This window comes from Gopherus evgoodei, chromosome 3 (genome assembly GCF_007399415.2).
Source record: "Gopherus evgoodei ecotype Sinaloan lineage chromosome 3, rGopEvg1_v1.p, whole genome shotgun sequence".
NCBI classification, from domain to species: domain Eukaryota; kingdom Metazoa; phylum Chordata; order Testudines; family Testudinidae; genus Gopherus; species Gopherus evgoodei.
The window spans coordinates 128,628,750-128,650,417 of record NC_044324.1 but is presented as its reverse complement, the minus strand read 5'-3'; the positions used below and the strand labels follow the sequence as shown (position 1 = coordinate 128,650,417).

At 39.3% G+C, this 21,668-nt stretch overlaps 1 protein-coding gene across 4 annotated transcripts in view; it reads right to left on the bottom strand.

Annotated features, from left to right (window-relative positions):
* TIAM2 (T cell lymphoma invasion and metastasis 2) overlaps positions 1 to 21,668 on the bottom strand; it is a 126,074-nt gene that overhangs the window by 25,868 nt on the left and 78,538 nt on the right. For 2 of the 4 annotated variants that reach the window (XM_030556623.1, XM_030556624.1), the window contains exon 14: positions 19,943 to 20,046. In XM_030556623.1, coding sequence (XP_030412483.1) covers positions 19,943 to 20,046 — 104 coding nt within the window. Of the gene's footprint in view, positions 1 to 16,921; positions 17,102 to 17,281; positions 17,392 to 19,942; positions 20,047 to 21,668 lie in introns of those variants that run through there. The other 2 variants (XM_030556626.1, XM_030556625.1) reach the window with 2 other exon arrangements.

The following is a 21,668-nucleotide window of genomic DNA, read 5'->3' as shown; positions in this document are numbered from 1 at the left end:
ACATCCCTGGGAGTGCAACCATTGATCAAGATTACTAGATAGCCTATTGAAGGCTATAAGCAAGGCACAATATTACTCTGTAAGAAAAAAAAAGTGTAATAAATTATATACATATTATATAAAGATGCATTTGAACACTAATGTTGAATGCGTCATCTTCTGTAAGTCCCTGAAAGGGGCGTGGGATGCTGCAGCATTATGAGGAGGCATTTTGCAGAAGGACCATGAGCTTTGAGAACTGAGCTTTCCCACCCTCTTCCTGACTAAATTCCTGTTGTATCTCATGCATTTCTTTTATTAAAACGTCAGGGCAGCTTTCATTAAAGCAAGTCGAGTCCTCATATGTCAAAGTACATTCCCCCTGCCTTAGCTGGGGCTTCCAGTCTGTACGCCCTTACAGTCTGCAGACTTACTGCCCACTGTCATCCCCTGTGAAGTGGGGTGCTGCAGAACTCAGCTCCATGATGCATGTGGGCTGTGCACTCCCTAGGACCAGATTCTTCATTCCTGGTTGCAGCCATTTACACCTTATAGGAAGTATGAAATGCTACCCAGTGACACCCACATTGCACTGCACACTTTGCACAGCTGCAAAGGGCCACACTAGATGCAAAGCAGTACAGGATGCGGACCTTCGCAGAACAGTTTCTGCAGTAAAAACGAGGAGTCCTTGTGGCACCTTAGGGACTAACAAATTTATCTGGGCATAAGCTTTCGTGGGCTAAAACCCACTTCATCAGGTGCATGGAGTAGAAAATACGGTAAGCAGGTACAAATATACACCACATGAAAAGATGAGAGTTGCGTTACCAAGTGAGGGGTCAGTGCTAACAAGGCCAATTCAATAAGGGTGGATGTGTCCCATTCCCATGAAAGGTCCACTGTGTTCTGTCTGGACCAGCAGCCCAGCATTCATGAGCAACTCTATAACAACAAACCAATGCCTGTGCATAAAATTCCTGCTTTACATTTTGTCCTGCTACCTGTGTTTTTCCAACCCACTCTTAATGTGCAGTTCACAACCTCTTTCAACTCTCATCTTTGCTCCTTTTTCCCTGCTGCACCTTATGCTTGGCCCAGCCGACTACTCCTCATACACTCAGTGACCTCCCATGCTACATTCAGATCCCTCCTTTAAACACACCTTTCCTCTAAAGCCTTCCTATGCCGATTCCTCATCACCACCTTTGCCACATCTGGACAAATACATCACTTGGTATACAATACAAGATGCAGAACATGGTAGGTATAGTATCTGACCCGTCATTGATGTAGGCTGAGCTCTTCAAAGCCACCTAGAGGATTCGGATACCAAATGGCACCAGCTTTACCCAGATGACTTTGATAATCTCTGCCTTAGTCTTTGGGTTCCTGGAATGTGCTAGTTCTTCCTTATGTTTGTACAATGCTAAGCAGACTGTTGTTGCTCATTAAATAGATTAAATAGTAACAATACTTTGTATCAACTTCACAGGGTGTTGTTATTAATCTGAATCCAAGCTGCATTACACAAATAATTTAGATAACTGAACGGGGAGCAGATGCCCAGGTCCAACTGAGCTCAGTGCAGGATCTGGGGAAAGGGCAGAGAGAAGGTGGCTGCACTGATCCTATGGCCAAACATGGAGTCTGTCTAGCCTTTCGCACAGCGTAGTCATTTACAGGCAGCCCTTTGGCAATGCACAGTGAAGATTAAACTGAGCTGAGGATGGAGGGATAGTTCAGCGGTTTGAGCACTGGCCTGCCAAACCCAGGGTTGTGAGCTCAATCCTTGAGGGGGCCATTTAGGGATTGGGGCAAAAATCTGTCTGGGGATTAGCCCTGCTTTAAGCAGGGAGTTAGACTAGCTGACCTCCTGAGGTCCCTTCCAACCCTGAGATTCTATGAAACAATCTTCCCTTTACATCTCTTCACCTTAGTTTCATTCCACAGCCATCCCTCTTCTCCACTGCTCAGTCTCTGTTACTCTCTTTCCCTTCCCACTTATCTGATCCCTCTCCCTTCCACCCCTGATATTGTATGATTCTACGATATCTTAAAAAACAACTATGTTAGATTTCAAAGGTCAAGTGAGACAAGGTAATGAGTGTTAATTTAGGGCCCATAAACTTGCATACTGGGATTCCAGGATAGAATTGAGACAGTCCTAATTGTGTCATGTTTAATTTGACCATTTTAACAGGTTTTCCAACATGGCTGTGTACAACACTTCTACCACCACAGCAGGTCTACCTGTACAAGCGGATGTAAAGGGTGCTGGGTCACGATCCTGGTTCTTTTCCCCTACTCTTCCCACCACCCCATAGGGATGTTGAGGACACCCCAGAGGCTGCTGTTATGCGAAGTCCCTGAGGAGTCACGCAATGGGGCAGAAATTCCTTTCTCACCTCTGTGGTTGCTCACAGTCTGGTTCTAAGCATTTTGCTTTAAGAAATGAGAATACAATTTTCCCTATATTTTGGCTACAATGTTCTATGTAAATAGGGAATATCTTAATTGACCCTTTAGAGCGATTTGTTCTGGGCAAAGATATAACATGCCAGTTCTTAATACTGCCAGATTCTCCCGGGAGTCTGGGCCCAAGCAGACATTAGCACTGACGCTTCTACTGTTACTTGGTTATGAGTCATGTCTGATTCTCAAAAACACTGAGTAAAAGGTATTAGAGAAAAAAAAAATACTCTGAGAACATCCTTTTTAACTGAACAAAGAATCCCCTTACTAAGGAGCTATGATTAACCTTTTGTATTTTTTTTCCTATTTGGTATTTATGCACATGGCAGGCTGAAGCTGTGCCATTCCCTGCAGAGTAAAAATCTATGCAAAATTAATTGGAGAAAGAGCACATGACATTAATCAGAACTGGTTAAGCTCCAGCACAATTTCATGGCTGCCCTCTGACACCCTGTGACTTGATAGTATATGATATTGAATGAAAACCAGTGTTCTGTGAGGCTAATTAGTGTTATCTTCTTTGTGGTGTTTATTTTACCATTTCTCATTTAAGCACCACGTGTACTCCAATCCCTGCTCTGGCAGCTAGCTGGCATTTGTTTGGAAAAAAAAGTGATTAACAGAAATGTTTTTGAATAGGCTTAAAAAATTCTTTAATATAACATTTCGTTGAGAGGTTCTCTCTCTCTCTCTCTCTCTCTCTCTCACACACACACAGAAAATACACGAGTGTGAAACCTAAACAAAATTTTTATATATAAATACATATATAAAATGTAGACTAGCCTATCACTTGGTATACAGTATGAGAGACAGAGCATGATATGTACAGTGTCTGTTACTGATGTATATTTGCTTTGGTTTCACAGTTGTGTACTCTTAGAAAGAATGCCTGCATCTATGTGGAGGTAATTAATTCTTTGAATTTATTGTCTGAAGGTGAATCATGTTGATTTATCATAATGAAGAAACAGAATGACTCTTTACTACCATATCGACAGAGAGAGAAAGTGACACACTTTAAACTTAATCCTTATCAGGTTAGTTGCCTGATGTAACAGTAGCTTATTATTTTCCAGGAATGAGACTGGATTAGCAACACAGCTAGTCAACAGAAGAAAAGCAGTGGGATTCCAAGAAATGAACAGTATGCCTAACGCCTTCTCTAGTATCAGCTCTTGTGGGAGAAAAAAACCCTAGGAGAAGCCTATAAGATTTCCACTTGCTTTAAACCCTAGATGGGGTAGACCCAGTTTTCATGATTTTTCTATTTCAAATACTTTTGATCTTCTTTCCCACCCCCCTCCAATGAATGGAAAATGCTTTCCACTCAAAGCCATTTTCAAGCATAGAAATCTGCAAGTTGTAGTTTCTTAAGGGACAGGTGACTGTAGGCAGAACCATTAAGGGAACCACATTTCAGTGGAAAAAATCATCTATAAACTCCTCAGGTGCTGTGCATATATAGACAGTATATAGATTCTACTAAATCATTCATTTGGCTGAAAATCTGAAAAAACGTCTGAAGTTTGGGAATTATTGAAAGTAAGCTGGTTGTCACTGGGAACTACCATACTGAGCTTTTCAATGTAGACAATGTAGATATACTGAGGTTACTGATAATAGGTGGCACTGGAGGTGGAGTAAGAGACAAAATAAAATGAAAACATATATAGCAGAACTCTTATACTGCAATAGCTCTAGTTATTTCAGATGGTCAGTTATAATCGACCAGTTTCAGGATTTTGTATCTTGGATAACTTTTTTTTTTTTTTTTTTTTTTAAGTTTGAGGACAACAAAATAGAATTGTCTGTCCACTAACTACAAGAAGTAGCTTAGTTTATAATAATGTAATTACCTTTCCAGGGGCATTTGTTCATGAAGTGAAACAGACCTTTGCTGGCACTGCTAAAAAAATCTCAATCATGTCTGAAAACCATCAGTTCTTTTAAAAAGTACAGGGAGGTGTGACTAAGTGCACTGTGCTCAGGCAAACAAATACAACCCTAATATATCCATCCAAATATCACAGTATGAATTGAAAAGATGCTATCTGGAAGCACTGTTTTGTTTAGGATTGTTTCAGTTTGAAATTATGCTCTTTAATTAAAATATTTCTAGTAAAAGAGCAAAGTAGATTAAAGAGAAGCAAATCTCATAAGTGCTCAGGGTCTGATCTGCAAACTAAGCACGTTCAGAGTTACCTTTAGGGATGGAGCAGCATACCCAGTAAATAGAGGTTGAAACACAATGGTAAGTATTTCTTATAATAGCCAGACACATTGAGCTGAGCTAAGGTTAACTCTGAAGTTCCAAGTTTCAGAAATTTTAATCAGAACTCTAATGCTATTAGTAAAAACACTGATTTGCTCTTCTTATGAAGAGTGTTAAATAATGTTGACAAGGGAAAGTTGTTCTAAATTAAAACATGAGAAGTTTTAATACCAACTTTATTTAAAAAAAACTGCTGAGATATTTGCTGATCAAGTAGCATTCTCCGTGTTGATTAAATATCTAACACCCCTTCGTGACAATACAGCATGTCAGTATTTGAAATGCACAAAAGTTTGCATCCAGTGAACTGTTACGTAAGACAATTAGGTCTGCATTCTCAAGGTGCTCAGCACCTGCAGTTCCCACTGAACTCACAAGTTTTGCTCAACCCCTCTGAAAATTAGGGACCTGATCCAATTTGTACTGAAGTCAAAGACAAAACAGAAAATCATTGCAATGATGCAGGGTCCAGGCCTTTAACATATCATGCAAAATTTCAGATGGCATTATTCAGATAGACATGTAGACTGACATCCTGATTTAGAAAAAGATGGCACCTCTCAATCTATACATAATAATGAAGTGTACATAATAACTTTCCTTGAATCCCTACTTTATTTTTATCCTATAACCTTATTAAAAAGATTGCCTTTCTCCTCCTTCCCTCTCTGCTTATTCTGATGGAGTCAGTCATTAACATATGCAATTTAAGGAGCAGAAGATTTCAGGCAGGGGGTTTGCATGCTTTTCTGTTGTTTATGTAGTGTCACAACTTTCTTAAAATCTATTTCCCCTGAGGTGTCCAGGGTTGCAGCCTCTGTTTCTCCAGCAGATAAAGGTGCAGTCCCAGATTATTTGTTAGAAAGCTCAGAAAGGGAACCAAATGTTAATATTCTGGTTATTTCCAAGCTGTAGTGAACCTTTGGTAAAACAAACAATTTCCTGCAGTGATCTGAATCATCATTTGATAGATACCCTGTTTGCAACAGACACACACACAAAAAATGCCATTACTTGGGTGCAACAAAAATAAAAAATGAGAATACTTAAATAAATAAAAATTAAAAAAATACCTTGAAACACAAACCACTGTAATAAAGCTACTTATTGAGCAGACACCTCTCTAGAAATCTATTATTCAAATACTAGCTACAGTAATTTGATGTAGTGTTCACTTATGTTTTCACTCCTATTAAGAGCGATGACCAAACCATTCATCTTACGAAACGTGCAGTCCCTAGTGCATGTATAATTGGTCACCATCCTAACCTTGTTAAATAAATGCCCTTTTATGAAAACAGTTCCAGAACTTACTATAGAACAGTGGTTCTCAAACCTTTGCACTGGTGACTCCTTTCACATACCAAGACTCTGAGTGTGACCCCCCTCCCTTATAAATTAAAAACACATTTAACACCATTATAACTGCTGGAGGAAAAGCAGGGTTTGGGGTGGCAGCTGACAGCTTGCGACCCCTCATGTAATAACCCCACCATCCCCTGAGGAGTCCCAACCTCCAGTTTGAGAACCCCTGCTATAGAAAAAATCCTGTGCAAAGACCCATAAGTTGCTGCTGCCTGCTGCTGAGTTTTGTGAGCCCAAACTTCAATTCTTAGCTCTGGTTTTACTCTTCCTGAAGGCAGGCATTGTGGATTGCCACCATCAGCTTCCCCAATGAAAAGGCTTTCCTTAGCAAGGCAAGTGCATTTAGATCTCACACTATTACACCTTTACTCTGAGCTCAACAACTGAAATATACAAAAATGATCTGCAGTGATTATCCTTTGAGCTGATGAATGAAAATTTGAGATACTATTGGTGTTCAGCTTTAATTTGACTAAATACTGCACAGGAACGTAAACAGAATTCCTTGTGTATCTTCACTTTTAAAACACTTCCAACATTATGGAAAAAATGCCAAGTGCATTCAGATAACAGGATTTTTTATTTTATTTTATTTTTTTTTTAAGAAGAAGAGTGTAGTTGTAAATGGCAGTTCATGGTTTGAGAGAATATGGTTTTATGAAGACCAAATCTCACGAGACATACCTGCTAGTAGAATGCTATGGTGCCAGTGAAATTTACCATTTAAACAAATACATCAGGTGCTGTAAGGAAATTAGCCAGATACCTAAAACACCCATGGGGTAGGGACTGCCCTGAAGGTCAATGTGATTTTACCAATAATGTCAATCCTCTGTCAAGTGTATTTGCCACTAAGTGGTGTGGGTTACAAATGAGCTCTGAAATGGAAAAAGAAAGGGGCAGTTTGCTAGATGTTTTGTTTATATAACTGTGCTTGTCCTTTATTTGAACTTTCTAGTTTGATAAAAAAAACATTCTAAACTATGCTGCTCATTAATAAATTCATGCTCGAAAAGGCACTATGTCTCATGCTAACCAATTCACAAAAATATCCTGTTAGTAAACAGATCAATTATAAAATGTGACTTTAGGCAAAATGTTATAGGATATTATACCATTAGTAGAGGTGCTGGGCCAAAGAGTTACATGACGAATAAACAATTCTTTAGTTAATTGGCTATGCTCTACCAGTGGAATAAAAAGCCATGACATCCTTCCCCAGTTTCCTTCTATTTACTAACACTTTTGGGGCCCACTGCTGTGGAGGCACTCAGCACCACTGAGGAGATGCTCCGCATCTGGCAGGAGCGGGCCCTTAAATGCTACACTTTCCTCTCCCTATCCCAATATAGTACCCATGGACCTTCATTTTTAACCCAAACTGTATTCCAAATATTGCCCTTGGATACATGCACACTGCTTCTACCTGCTTCAAGGGAACAATTTAGCTTTCTTAATTATTGCATCTTCCTCCACCTCTTCTCAATTTATTACTCCCAGCTGGTAGTTCAGGATTAACCTTTTTGTAAGGCACTGTTGCAGGGTGGCTGCCTGTCAACAAACCATTTAATCCCTGACATACTATTAAGTACTGTTGAGCATTTTGAGGACATGTAGGTAGTACCCACCTCCTGTCCTGCTGATTGACCATGTCTGTCCTTAGATGATGGCAAGATATAAGGTGCACTGGAGTGCCAAAGGTGGGGAGATTCAACCAAAGGACACTATGTAGCGGTTACATGATGGGGATGTTTTTCAAAGGGTTGAGCAACATTTCAACCCCCTTATCCATGGTAATGTCTATGGGATTTTAATGCTTTGAGAATCAAGCAAGCTATGTCTTCAGCATCACCTTCACTAAGGTGCAATTATATGGAAAGAGGGATTGTTCCTCTGTTTTTTTTCTGCATCAACATAAATGATGGCAATTAAAAAATCTGTTTTCCTCAGTGGATCAGTAACTCCTCAATTCATACAGCATGATGAAAACAGTGTGCAAAACCCTAAGTTCAGAAATATCTTTATTCTTGATTAAAGAACAATGATGATTGCTGTAATTCCGTATTAGGAGGGTATTGTTTCCCAGACTTGCTAATTAAGTCTGGATTATTAGCTAGCAACATACCAGCTAAATGATGTCACCAATTAACCGGTTTTTCAAAAAATGTATTCATTTAAAAAATTAAATGCAAGTGTTTTAGTAACATTTCCAGCTCTTTCTAGAAAGGAGCTGGATATAGTAAAAAAGTGAAAAATGACAAAACAAACCCTTACATTATTTTTTCTTTTAGTAATGTGATAACCAGACAAGTTCTGTTCCCCACAAAAAATCCACCATCAAAATCTACACACAAAGTAATGAACCACCTTGGAAAAAGTTATTTTAAGATTAACAGAAGTATGTATGTTCCTTTTTGCTGAAAGTAATGTGCAGATTCCCTGTAGGGACCGATGTTTGCCATCTTTCATATCACTGACAGAAAGCTACGTAGCTAGAAATGAACATAAAAACTGCCATGCCAAGCTGGATCAGACCAGTGATTTACCTACTAACATTGTGCGTATTTAACAGTTACTAGCGTCAGATGTTTCAGAGGAAGATGCAAGAAATCCCTGTTGTGGGCAATTATGGAATAATCTGCCTAATAGGGGAGTTTCTTCTTAAACAACCCTCAGTTTGATATTAGCTTGTAGCTTGAATCACGAGGATTTATATCCCTTCTAAAATACATACACACACACACAATTTTATATTCTATAGTACAGAGGAATCTGGAAGCTTTCATGCGACGGCAGTTCTTTAAATGAGCACAGTGGCAATGAGAGACACCTTATAATGAGTAGGCATTTTGGCTAGGGAAACCCTGGGATTCCATAGCAATCACAAGCTAGATATGAAGGGCTTTTCTTCCCCAGCATGCTGTTCCTAGGGAACTCCAGAGCTTCCCTGGATAGTATGCTAATAATTATGGGACATCTTTGTTCCTGTGCCCATTTGCTAAACCGCTGCTAAAGAATGCATTTCCTGTTTTCCCCACCTTATTACATGAGGGTAGAGGGTGAATCCTGTTCCCCTCGGAACATACTTTTGGATTAGAGGAGGCAGTGATCCATTATGGAGAGGGCAAGGACTGGCTGCATTTATAACATACAGCTGAACCATTTGCAAACCTGGGTTGAAGTTTGCACATACAACGTAAAACTGCACCCAACCTGATTTAGGGTAGGTTTCAGGTTCTGTAATATGAACTGTTCACAAATCCCTAGGTATTACTATTTCAGGCTTGATTCACTTGATCTACACATCTGCGCATAGGGTGAGAGGGATTTAGTCTTTTATTTCTCAAGAATTTGATGGATAATGTGAACCATTATTTCTGATTGTTGACAAACGTTTTCACTTTGCAGCAAATGTTTTAAATATATATATCTTTGGATACTATTTGTTCAAAGTCTAATTGACAAATTAAGAATTTTAAGTCTAGACATTTAAAAAATCAATAATGATCACAATATTTGATATTAATTAACATTTCAGTGAAAATATCTTGAAGCATCACAAAATACTGAATTCTTTCTTCTAAACATTCATACACACACGTGCAGAGAGAGCTTTGTTCTGTATTCAAGAAATTTTTCTTAGTTGCTGAATGAAAAACTATGGGAACCGTTGAGATTTTAACACTTTCCAGTTACACTCCTTCTTTACAAAAATATCTTAGCTTTGCCATTCATATTCTTTAGAGACAGAGATGGTAATCCTTATCCTAAACCCAGGGTTGTGAGTTCAATCCTTGAGGGGGCCACCTAGGGATCTGGGGCAAAATCAGTACTTGGTCCTGCTAGTGAAGGCAGGGGGCTAGACTCGATGTCCTTTCAGGGTCCCTTCCAGTTCTGTGAGATAGGTATTCTCCATATATTTGTTCCCATTAACTCACAGACTACAGCTGAAACATTAAAAAGAAGCACTTATGGTGACAGCAAAAACCGGAGTTACAATTTAAAAGACTGATCCAAAAATCCACTGAGTTCAATAGAATCAATTAAAATAAGCCCTATGCGAGGATGATGTGGTTTCCAAACAAAATAATCAGGAATTGATTGGAGGTAAATATTCTGCCTCCCTGTAACATTTACAAGGTATGGAGATAGCCACATTCTGTTACTGGTAACACCAGTTAACATCACGGAAGCCTCCTGGGCTTGCACTGGAGTGACTGAGAACAGATTCTGTCCCATGTGGGGAAGGGAGAGGGGGTAAACTCTTCAAGCTATTGATTTCTGACTGTATAATTTTTAATCATCCTTCATCTTCCTTTTATATAGGTGCTGAACTACTGATTTTCTTCTATGGTCAGCAGATTACTCCACCTCTTGAAAGTTCTCTAAGGACAATATTGTGACAGCTGCATAAGTGGATGGATAGCTTGATGGGGTACACATACTCTCCCTGCCATCATATGGCCTGAAAAAAGACCTATCATACTTGCAGTCCCTGCACATAGAAGAATGAAGGGCTTGCTCACTTGGCGTACCTCAGAGGAGGTGGGATGGCTCAAGGAGAAGACACAGCGATAGCCTTACCAGCTATTTCCTAAGCAGCACTTGGCCACTCATGTAGGGACTGCATCCGAAGAAGTGAGCTGTAGTTCATGAAATCTCATGCTGAAATAAATTTGTTAGTCTCTAAGGTGCCACAAGTACTCCTGTTCTTTTTGCGGATACAGACTAACACGGCTGCTACTCCGAAACATGTAGGGATTATGGCTCTCAGAGACTCATTCCTTTCTCCAGCTCCCCATGTGGCTTTGCAGCTCTCTATCTGATATTATGTCCTCATTATGGACAGCTCCTCATTTTGTCCCATGTCACAATTCAACGAGACACACTGGGATGTGTCACTTGGCTGGAATGATTCTCTCCCTGGACTCTGATATCATTGGTGCTGTGCCTGCATGCAGTGCACAACAACTGTGCTTCCATCTCCAGTGTTCAATTGCTGTTAGGCTGTCCTTGCCGAGCGCATCAAGAGCCAGGGAAATGACAAAATTGTACTTAAATGCTTCTGCCTTACAAGCCAAAAATGTGCACAATGTTATTGTTACTAGAACTGAGTGACATCTCATCCTTGAAGAATGAATCCAGTACTCTGTAGCTGACAAAGAGAATTTAGTTCCCAGAGTCTATCACAAACATTGAAGACTAGTGTTTGATGCACTATATTGGTGCTGCTATCGTGCTTCCTTTTTTTGTCTACATGTAAACCTGGGGGATTTTTCCCAGAGCAGCAGAGGGGAAGATACATTTCAATGTGGCTCGCACCAATTTCCCTCACATGCAAACATCAGAGATGGATTTGTTTTCTTCCTTCGAGTTGTCCACTCCTAGGGTGACCAGCCAGCAAATGTGAAAAATCGGGATGGAGTGGCGGGTAATACGAGCCTATATAAGAAAAAAAAACTCAAAATCGGGACTGTCCCTATAAAATCAAGACATCTGGTCACCCTATCTGCACCGAGTTTCAATAACGAGGACTGTCCAGAGGACTGCTACTACTTCAAGCCAGAAAAACCAGCATGATAGCACACAGAAGGAGTCACAAGTTCACACACTTGCTCACAAACTCTTTTTAAATTATCTACTTTTCTTTTTGGCATGCTTGAACAACTGGAAAATGAACTACAAATTCATCATCATGGTTCTTACTCATTTTGGTTGAACTGTATGATCAATGCTACACACAACCAACAGGAAATGTGTGGGATTTGCAGCAGATGTTGATATACTTCTAGAAAGTCCTTTACTAAGTAGTTCATGCATACTGGAGGCCAAGTGTTAGGACCTTGTCTGGGTGTCAGACACAACTGCAGTCCTCCCTTGAACATGTGAGGGAAAATCCTGGCTCCACTGTAGTCAACAGCAAAACTCCCATTGACCTTAGTGGGGCCAGGATTTCACCCCTGGCTTACTAGAACTGCTATCTGACCCCAAAAGTAGCAGGGTGGTGACAGAGTCATGGCTCCAACTCCATTATGCACCAGCCAGCAAAGCTGGTTGGGATCAGCACGTGCTGTGCCATCTGGAAATGTAGTACAGTAGCTTTCAGAGTTCCCAGTGGGGCTGTGTACTGCTTTCAGTGGAGAGCTATGGCTGCAAGGCACAACAGAACCAAGCAAAAGCGATGATGAAAGACACACAATTTCCCCATGTCAGCTTGTCTTCTCGCAATCATCTTGATTCCATACTGGCATGATGCCCACATTGCACTGAAGAACAACACATGATTTCAAGAGAATTATGTTCACCGCTGTTTTTCTCCCCCCTGTTAGCACAGAGTAAGGATATTAATGGCTGGTTGCTCCACTAGTTCTGGGGTCTTACCAATTACTAAAGAAAATTGTTCACCATACAAAAAAACCTGAATGTCTTATTGATGGTGATCAAAAGTTTCAGACAGTTATTTCTCTTGCAATTAATGACATGCTGGGCATGCATGCACTGCCTGGGCAATTGCAAAGAAGAGCTAATAAGAAGCTGTACTCATAAACAACATTTACTGTAACTACCTCAATGCATAAAATGTGTGCCAGGATTTGTGGGCAGCTAGTGGCTTTTTCCTTCTATTATTTAATTCCTCTAGACATACCTCTGTTGAAACCTGGGTCATCTCGGTTTGATTTTCTTTCAATTTGAATTAATGCCAATTGTTCATATGTTCAGCATAATGAGATTTGCCAGCCAGGAGTTTTACAATCCTTACTGCACAAAATTGTCTCCCCCCCCAACTCTCGCTCGCCCTTTCCCCATTTTTATTTTAAGATCAGTATTCTTCTGGGGACATTTCTGGGATGTCAAGATAAGAGAGCATTTATCCTGATCCATGAACACTTCTGCTCTGGAAGCAATCAGATGCCTGAATAATGCACACTACCACACATCCACATCCTGGATGAAATCAAAGGGTATATCTGTACTGATCACATGTATGTTTTATACATGACAAGTTTTAAAAAAAATTATTTTCCTTCTCTGAATATTCTATTCAGCTTTTGGTGGAGGGAAAAATTGACAGTTACTAACATTTATCGATTAAAAGCAAATCCTTCCATAGCTTATACACACAAATTCAATTAGTGGCCTCTGTCTGGTTTCTACTGGATAAGTGTCCTCAACAGCATAACTGGATGGCACCAGTTTACAAGGATTGGCAGCCACAGCAGAGAGGTCATTGTTTATTATACTATAATGAGCACCTGTACTTATGCATAGTACGTGTCTTTGTGGATAACCTGCTCATACACTAATAGCTGAAAAACAGGTTAAAGTATGCACCATTCCCAATAGCCATGTGCCTTCCCTTAGACGGCAAAATGACTCTCATGCTTTTGGCATTCATTACATGATTTTATTAATTTCCTGCTGAGGAAATTAATAAAATCACACTCCATTCTCCTGACACTCCACAATTCCATGGCAACTACTGTGGCTGCCTCCAAAACAAACAACATATTCCATTTTTAAAAACGTGTTTATGGGGGGGACTGGATGGGCCAGGGGATTGGGAATGGGGTTCAGAAGTCTTCATCTAGGTTTGAATCTGGGCTAAATGGACAGTGACAGAGTTTTCACCATCTAACAACATTGTGTCTCTGAAAGAATTTGATGGTGCTAGTACAGTTCCGAGTGAAGAAGTTTCAACACCATGTTTAGGAAGTCTCAGAAGAGAGAGAAGGGATTCCCTCTGCTGTGAAGAGAGTGTCCCTCTCGGCTGGGCCAGGTGAACAACAAGGGCTACAAAATGTCCAACACCACATGGATGCGCAGCAAAATTTATAAAATACAAAGTGACTTTTTATTACAGGAATAGCCATACTGAACCAATGGAATATTAAACAAACCTTTCCAGTGCTGACCCCAATGCAGAGTTTCCTTTTCTAATACAGGAAGTGACTATTTCAAATGTTTTCAGGCATTCATTGGTAGCATCTTTTACACAAGTTTGTGTTGCTGCTGCCTGTGCTTTACCTCGTCTCTAATAAAGGATTTAAGCCTCCAGAGTCATCCATCCAAACTTTGGCATTAGCGCTAAATTCACTAGCATCTGACTTTTTAACGTGGCTTGGCCAGGCAATGGAAAAATGTATGAGAAGGGTGTGTGTGTGTGTGTGTGTGTGTGTGTGTGTGTGTGTGTGTCACACACCCATCTCTCTCCAAGTGCATATCTGTTGAAGAATTGGGTTGTAAGGATCACTGTTAAAAGGTAACAGTTTGACACAAATCAAATTCTGCCTTTTAACATATCCTACTAAGGAGCCAGATTTTCAAAGTTTCAGAGGTTTAGGACTGTGTGCACTTTGTGCAAGGACTCATATGCCTGATTGGTAAAGATGTTTACTGAGATTGCATGTGCAAATGGCGAGATGCATTAGTGGTCATTAGCATAAATATGCACAAAATTTACACAGCCATTCGAAGTAACTGTATATGCAAATTAGATGCATTACTGCAGGCACATTTTGGATAGTTTTGGGACCAAAAGCAAAAAAAGAAAAGCTTGTTTTTGCCAAAGTTAGGTGCATTTTCAAAAGTGCAGGCGTGCACTTCTAGTCTTCTGATATTGTGAAAATATAGCTGTTGGGTTCCTCCCATGCGGAAGCAGTAGGACAAACCTGGATTTTCAATGTATGGAGGCCAATAACTGTTGTCTCCTAACTTGTTTGGAAGTGTGCAGAAGCTTGCCTACAGGCAGATTTAATGAAAATATCAACTGCTCTTGATCAGTATGAAATTTGCAAGTTCACTTATCTTAGGTAAATAACAGAGACTTTTTTTTCACCAAACAGTCCAAAATGGACATGCATTTTTTTTCAAACCTTCCAAACATTTGCCTGCCCATAATTTAATTGAAATGGTTTCTTTCAAGTGTCCTAAGAAATACATCCATCAGGTTCTGAATAAATACAATTTCAGCACCAGATGGACCATTTTGCAAAAGCTAAGAAGACATTTGTAGTGTTTTTCTTCTAAAGAAAATGAAAGAAGGACTACTGCTCTGATCACATTTCTGCTTTACAAAACTCATTCTGATCTGCCCTTTGAAAAGGTACATCAAATTATTCATAATACTTGAGAACCTGAAATATCATTATCATTGATTTTTATTCATTCAGCTAGTCAAGAACACAAAATATGATCTTCTACATATACTCTATTTCATTTAACAGTTTTTGAAGAGGTTGGCATATATTACTCTGAATTATTGCATTAATTCCACTATTACTACTATTATAACAAAAGTATCAACTATCTATTTTTTCTACAGATTTTGTAAATATGGGAATATAACCATTCTTTTTATAAGAACTTTAATATACAGCTTTGAATACATTGAAGTTATTTTCAAATGCTTTGCATTATTAACTATTCTGTGAACTATTTTGCCAATGTGGGGACATGCAACTAGTCTAAGTAAAAATATGTCTTTAAAGAAGAGTGACTAATATGTACTGTAAACTAATCTTTTTTTATTATCATCTGGTAAATCTCTGGTCTGAAAACATCTCTCTCCTACTCTCACAAACACACATATCTAATATCAGAGAGAGAGAGAGAATGTTTACATTAAGGTATTTCCTTTTTTGTTCAAATTTAATTTGTTTCGAGAAGCACTTTTCTCTGATAATGCTCAACAGAATTAGAGCAGCTGAAAGTCAGATTACATTAGTCTTATAAGAAAGCCTTAGAGTAGGAGTGCCTTCTTTGGTAACATTAGTTCTCTTTAAAATAAAATAAAATAAAATAAATGAAGTGTAATGAATTAAAAGAATCTACCAAAAATACACAGTAAAGACAGGCAAGTTTAGCAATTGCACTGTTAATATAAAACGCAGTTTACAGAAAACATTTTTCATAAATTATGACCTATGAATAAAAATAAAAGTAACTATACATAAGGCACTGAATATAAAATGCAGCTTATGTTACTTTAATGTATGAAGGACTCGATCCTTGGCAATTGTCAATATATCAGCATTTCAATGAACACCATGAGCACAAGAAATTAGACCTCAGAGCGATTAAACACAACTAAATCTAATTGAATCAGCAATCGTGCTGCATCGCTAGATTTTTCAAGGTCTTCTATTCTTCTGTCAACAATACGTCTACATATTGCAGAAACAACAATTGCCAACGTTACATACCACTGCCACTTAAACAATATTTTAACACAGTTTGAAAACGTATTAACATGCAATGTGTTAAAAGTGTAACATTTATTGTACCAAAAAAAAAAAAAGTGTGCATGGGGGTAGGGAGCAGTTTTTAAGAGGGGTATAAACTGGGCATCTCAGAGAAAGGAAAACTGCCAAAACTACAGAATTGCCAAGAACAGATGGATTTAAGTATCTACTTATTTTATATAATTTCTTAGAGCTTATCAAGAAGTTTAATTTTCTGAAACTAAGTAACTCTTTATCTTCCTGTTATCTCATGAATTAACTTTTAAACTGACGGACAGACATAAAACTACTTCAGTTCATTCATCTGTCTCCTTGACTAAAACAATGAATGAAAGATTGTTAGTGTCAATGTAGTCCCCTATGACAAAAGATGTTCTTGCCCCAAATTAGTATGCACCTATGAAATTCATTTGGATGCTCTCTTCAGTGCATTCTCAGCAAAGAATATCCTTAAGGGTGTTACAGGAAAGAGGCTATATAATGAAAAATAAAAAACCCCAAAAGTACAAATATAAAATCTAATAAGCAAACATACAGATTTGCATTAAGAGTTTAGCTTTATTAAGATTGTTTTTTGTTTACTTACCTGTTTTAGGAAAAATTCAACAAAAGTTCAAAGGATTCTGCTTCCACAAAACAAGTGATTACATCTACAGCTGTTGTCTGTTGGGAAATGAACATCACTCTCACTCTCTCACACACACACACACCCACACCAGTAAAATAACCCCAAACTGCCTGTTCCAAGATATGTTCAGAACCACCTACCACCACCAATGTCTTCTTCACAATGCTGTACTTGCATATGTAGCCTCCTCTCACCCCCACTTCTGTAACATTACATAATACTGAAATATCCTTACAACTGTACTTCCATACAAATGCATCAAACTAGCATACATAGATATGCGAGAAAGAAAAAACAAAACAAAAGCAGATACTACACCTTCGGAGGTTGCACTATTTTCTTCTACTAGCTTTTATTAGGAGTGCCTATTGTTCATACGGTGAACAGTCCTAAATCAAAAACAGAAACCACTTCTTTTTGTTCCCAATCTTCAAACGTGCACAATGAGGCTACTTTCTAACTTGCTGTCTTTAAAAATCATACATGTATTAGAAACATTGACAGGGTCGTACAAAGAGCTGTGACAGTAATAGGTACCCTCCAATCGAAAGAAGGCAATCAATTAAAAACCATTTGCAGAAATTGTAGGGCTGTCAAAGACTCGTTTACAGCTGTGGTTCATCAAATCAAATTGCATCTGACTGCCAAGCCATTTTTTCCACGGCATCTAGAAAGCCAGGACACCCTTCGTTAACTCTTAAAAATAACGTTAGCATTACTGTATTCCAATCAAAGAGCCCAACTGCAATATGGTCCGGGAAATAACTTAACACATTATGCACCAGTATAACTGGTAGAGATTTTAGGAAAGAGTCACCAGGGAGCAAACCTGTCTGATCCCTTCCAGTTCTTTTGGAAATAGCAGTGGTACATAATTTAGAAGCTCACAGTAGCTTATCCCATCCAGTAACTGCTATAAATGAATTGTCTCCGTATCAGTATCCTGCTGAACTCTCTTTAATTTCCCATTTTCTGGCATATTTTAAAAAGACATCAGGAATGATTTTGACAAACAAGTCTGTTCCTTTCCTGTCAGCAGCTAAATGTTTCTTGCAAAGCAAAAGTACAAAAATGTCTTCCTTCAAGCAGACTGTGATCCTGATTTGCACATCTCTCTGCACTATTCCAGAACTGTTGTTCTCCCTCCTCTCACATACACACACACACACACACACTCTTTGGGTAAGATTACAGTGGATGGGTATGCAAGGAGAAGTAGGAGAGGGGCACAAAGAGCCTCCCCTGAGTAGAAGACTGCATCGGACTATCGGCGCCCAGGGCAAGAGCCTCGCCTCTCCTAGATAGGCATGAAGGCTGGATTCAGACAGCAGCATACAATAAATCTTCACAAAAGACATAGCAGTTGCTTTGATCCCCAAAGCACAATGTATCCCAACACTCCTAGCAAGATAGTGCACCTCCACATTGCCCCAAGTGAGGCAACAATCTGTTTTAAGGGGCAAATCCAGACCCAGGTTTCATGAACCTTGAGGGCTCAAGACTTAGTACCATTATACAAGGCACTGGTGAGACTTCATCTGGAATACTGTGTGCAGTTCTGGTCTCCCATGTTTAAGAAGGATGAATTCAAACTGGAACAGGTACAGAGAAGGACTACTAGGATGATCCGAGGAATGGAAAACCTGTCTTATGAAAGGAGACGCAGAGTTTGGCTTGTTTAGCCTAAACAAGAGGAGGCTGAGGGGATATATGATTGATCTCTATAAATATATCAGAGGGATAAATACCAGGGAGGGAGAGGAATTATTTAAGCTCAGTACCAATGTGGACACAAGAACAAATGGATAAAAACTGGCCATCAGGAAGTTTAGACTTGAAATCAGACAAAGGTTTCTAATCATCGGAGGAGTAAAGTTCTAGAACAGCCTTCCAAAGGGAGCAGTGGGGACAAAAGACATATCTGGCTTCAGGACTAAGCTTGATAAGTTTATGGAGGGGATGGTATGATGGGGTAGCCTAATCTTGGCAATTAATTGATCTTTGACTATTAGCGGTAAATATGCCCAATGGTTTGTGATGGGATGTTAGATGGGGTGGGATCTGAGTTACTACAGCGAATGCTTTCCTGGGTGTCTCGCTGGTGAGTCTTGCCCACATGCTCAGGGTTAGCTGATCGCCATATTTGGGGTTGGGAAGGAATTTTCCTCCAGAGCAGATAGGCAAAATCCTCCAGGGCCTCTGCCATTCTCTGCAGCATGGGACACGGGTCACTTGCTGGAGGATTCGCTGCACCTGTCTTTAAACCATGATTTGAGGACTTCAATAGCTCAAACATAGGTTAGGCGTTTGTTACAGGAGTCGGTGGGTGAGATTCTGTGGCCTGTGGTGTGCAGGAGGTCAGATGAGATGATCATAATGGTCTGTTCTGACCTTGAAGTCTATGATTTTAAAAATCAGGCCCCACGTATCCCTTTTGGCTGGGCAGCCAAAAAAAAAAAAAAGGAGGCACTTAGAACTAGTGGCCTCTTCTACAGTGGCTAAAGTAACTGTTGCTATGGTCACCTCAACCCTAAAAAGTCATAAAACTATTTGGAACAGTAGCACAAAGAATAAGAATGCTAACAGACATTTAGAGAACAGCTAACCAATTTAGAAGGCATAGACAGTGCAGTGATTAGCATGCTAAGTTATCTTCTCTTGAGCCTTAGGCTCGAACCCCACATTTAGGTGACCTGCAAAGATGAATTTGGTGAACTCTGTCTTATTCCCATTTGTCCACATGGCAATACCATTAGAGATACAGCAGCTATGCCCCAGGGATGTTACAGGTCAAGGTTGGCCTCAAGCTAATACTATTAGTCCTTTGGGGTCACAAGCAATAAATTCATTTACTAAGAAGAAAATATATAAATAAATTGGCATATAACCAATCCCCCTTTTCTGTAAGCTGCAGAGCGTCATCTTAAAATGACCTCAATTTGTTTGTTTATTATCACTATGTCTAGGATATGCTCTTACCCTGAAAGGTGGGTCAGTCTCCTGTCTGTGTGGCACTTGGTCCAAAGTGCCATCAGTACTGCTCCTCTTCAGACCTGCGGTGACATCAGGCACATTGCTAAAATCTGCATTTGAAGAAAAAACAAAACAAAAATCCACCACAGTTTAGAGAGTTACACATGATGAGAGGGAGAAGAATCAATTTGTTTTCATTTGTAAATGCTCTCTGCTCCTAGTCAGGTCATTTCGGGGGAGGAGATAATACAGTAGCTTTCCCTATATATAACACAAAAGGAAAAAAGAAATGGACAAACTTCAGAATGGAAGCTCTGCTTTTAAAAATGCAGCTGATAAGAAAGAACATCTGAAGTAACACACATTTGATCTACAAAAATAAATCTCTTTGTTCTTGCTAATAGTATGCTTCCTAATGTAGACTCATCAGTCTACAATGCAGTAGTCTGTGCCAGTTGATGGGGATGACCAGTCAAAATGATTAAATGTACAAAACCAATCTCTTCGGATGAATGTGCCGTTCTAGGACACGACTTGGTTTTAAATTCCTTAATGGGCCAAAAAGAAAATCTCATCTTAGAATAAGTAACTTCTCGTGGCCTTTGGCTCCCTCAACATTTTAACCACTTGTGTTATGCTGAATGTATATATAGCACCCGTGGTAATACAAAACACACACCAGGTATAGCCCTAATACTTGCTTGTCTACAGTAAAGGCTTGTTTACATTTAAAAGGTGGCAGCAGTGCAGCTACACCAATGCAGCAGCAGCACCACTGTAGGGTTTCAGAGAAAACCCTACCTACACCCATGGGCAGGCTTCCTTGTCAGCACAGGTACTTCACTTCTGCGAGAGTGGTAGCTAGGTCAACAGGAGAAGCCCTCACTTGATGTGGTACCATCTACATCAGGAGTTAGATCAGTATAAGTGTCGCTCAGGGGTGTGAAAAATCCACACTCCAGAGTGACGAAGTTATACTGACATAAGTTGCTAGTGTAGACTAAGCCTTAAGCAGGGAAGCAATTAAAACATCCCTGTATGCACACCAGACTTGAAGGGTGTTCTGCATGGGTGGGGCCAGATGCCTTTCCAGGATCAGGGCCTCTGCTAATTACCTGCTGAGGGGAGGGACTGTCCCTTTAATTGCTGTATAAAATGCTCATTATACTAATTGGTGCTGTACAGAAAAGTTAAATAGAATACCTCAGGCAAATAGTAAAGGAAGAAAGAACTATAAAAAAATTAAATAAAATAAAATTTAATGAGAGACAGTTAAAATTAACAGAACAAATAAATAGACAAGCATCAAAACTCTCACCAAAAAATACAGGCAAAGACAAGGAAAATAGAGCGGTCAGGCATGAAAGTAGAAACATAAATCCCATGAGACACACTATGCATCACCCCAATCAGTTTGCTTGAGTACTCTGCCCCCCACTTCTCACATGTATTTTGTCTTTTGAGTTTTAAGATTTTTTTTTCAGTGCAATGACTATGTCTTCTCATATATTTATACAGCATTTACTGTTAGCACAACATGGTCTGATTGTGTTTGGGGGCAAAGGGTGTAACCACAATTTAAATTTGAAATAATTTTTTTTTAAAAAGCTACAATTAGAACTGTCAAGCGATTAATCGCACTGTTAAACAATAATAGAATACCATTTATTTAAATATTTTTGGATGATTTATACATTTTCAAATATATTTATTTCAATTACAACACAGAATA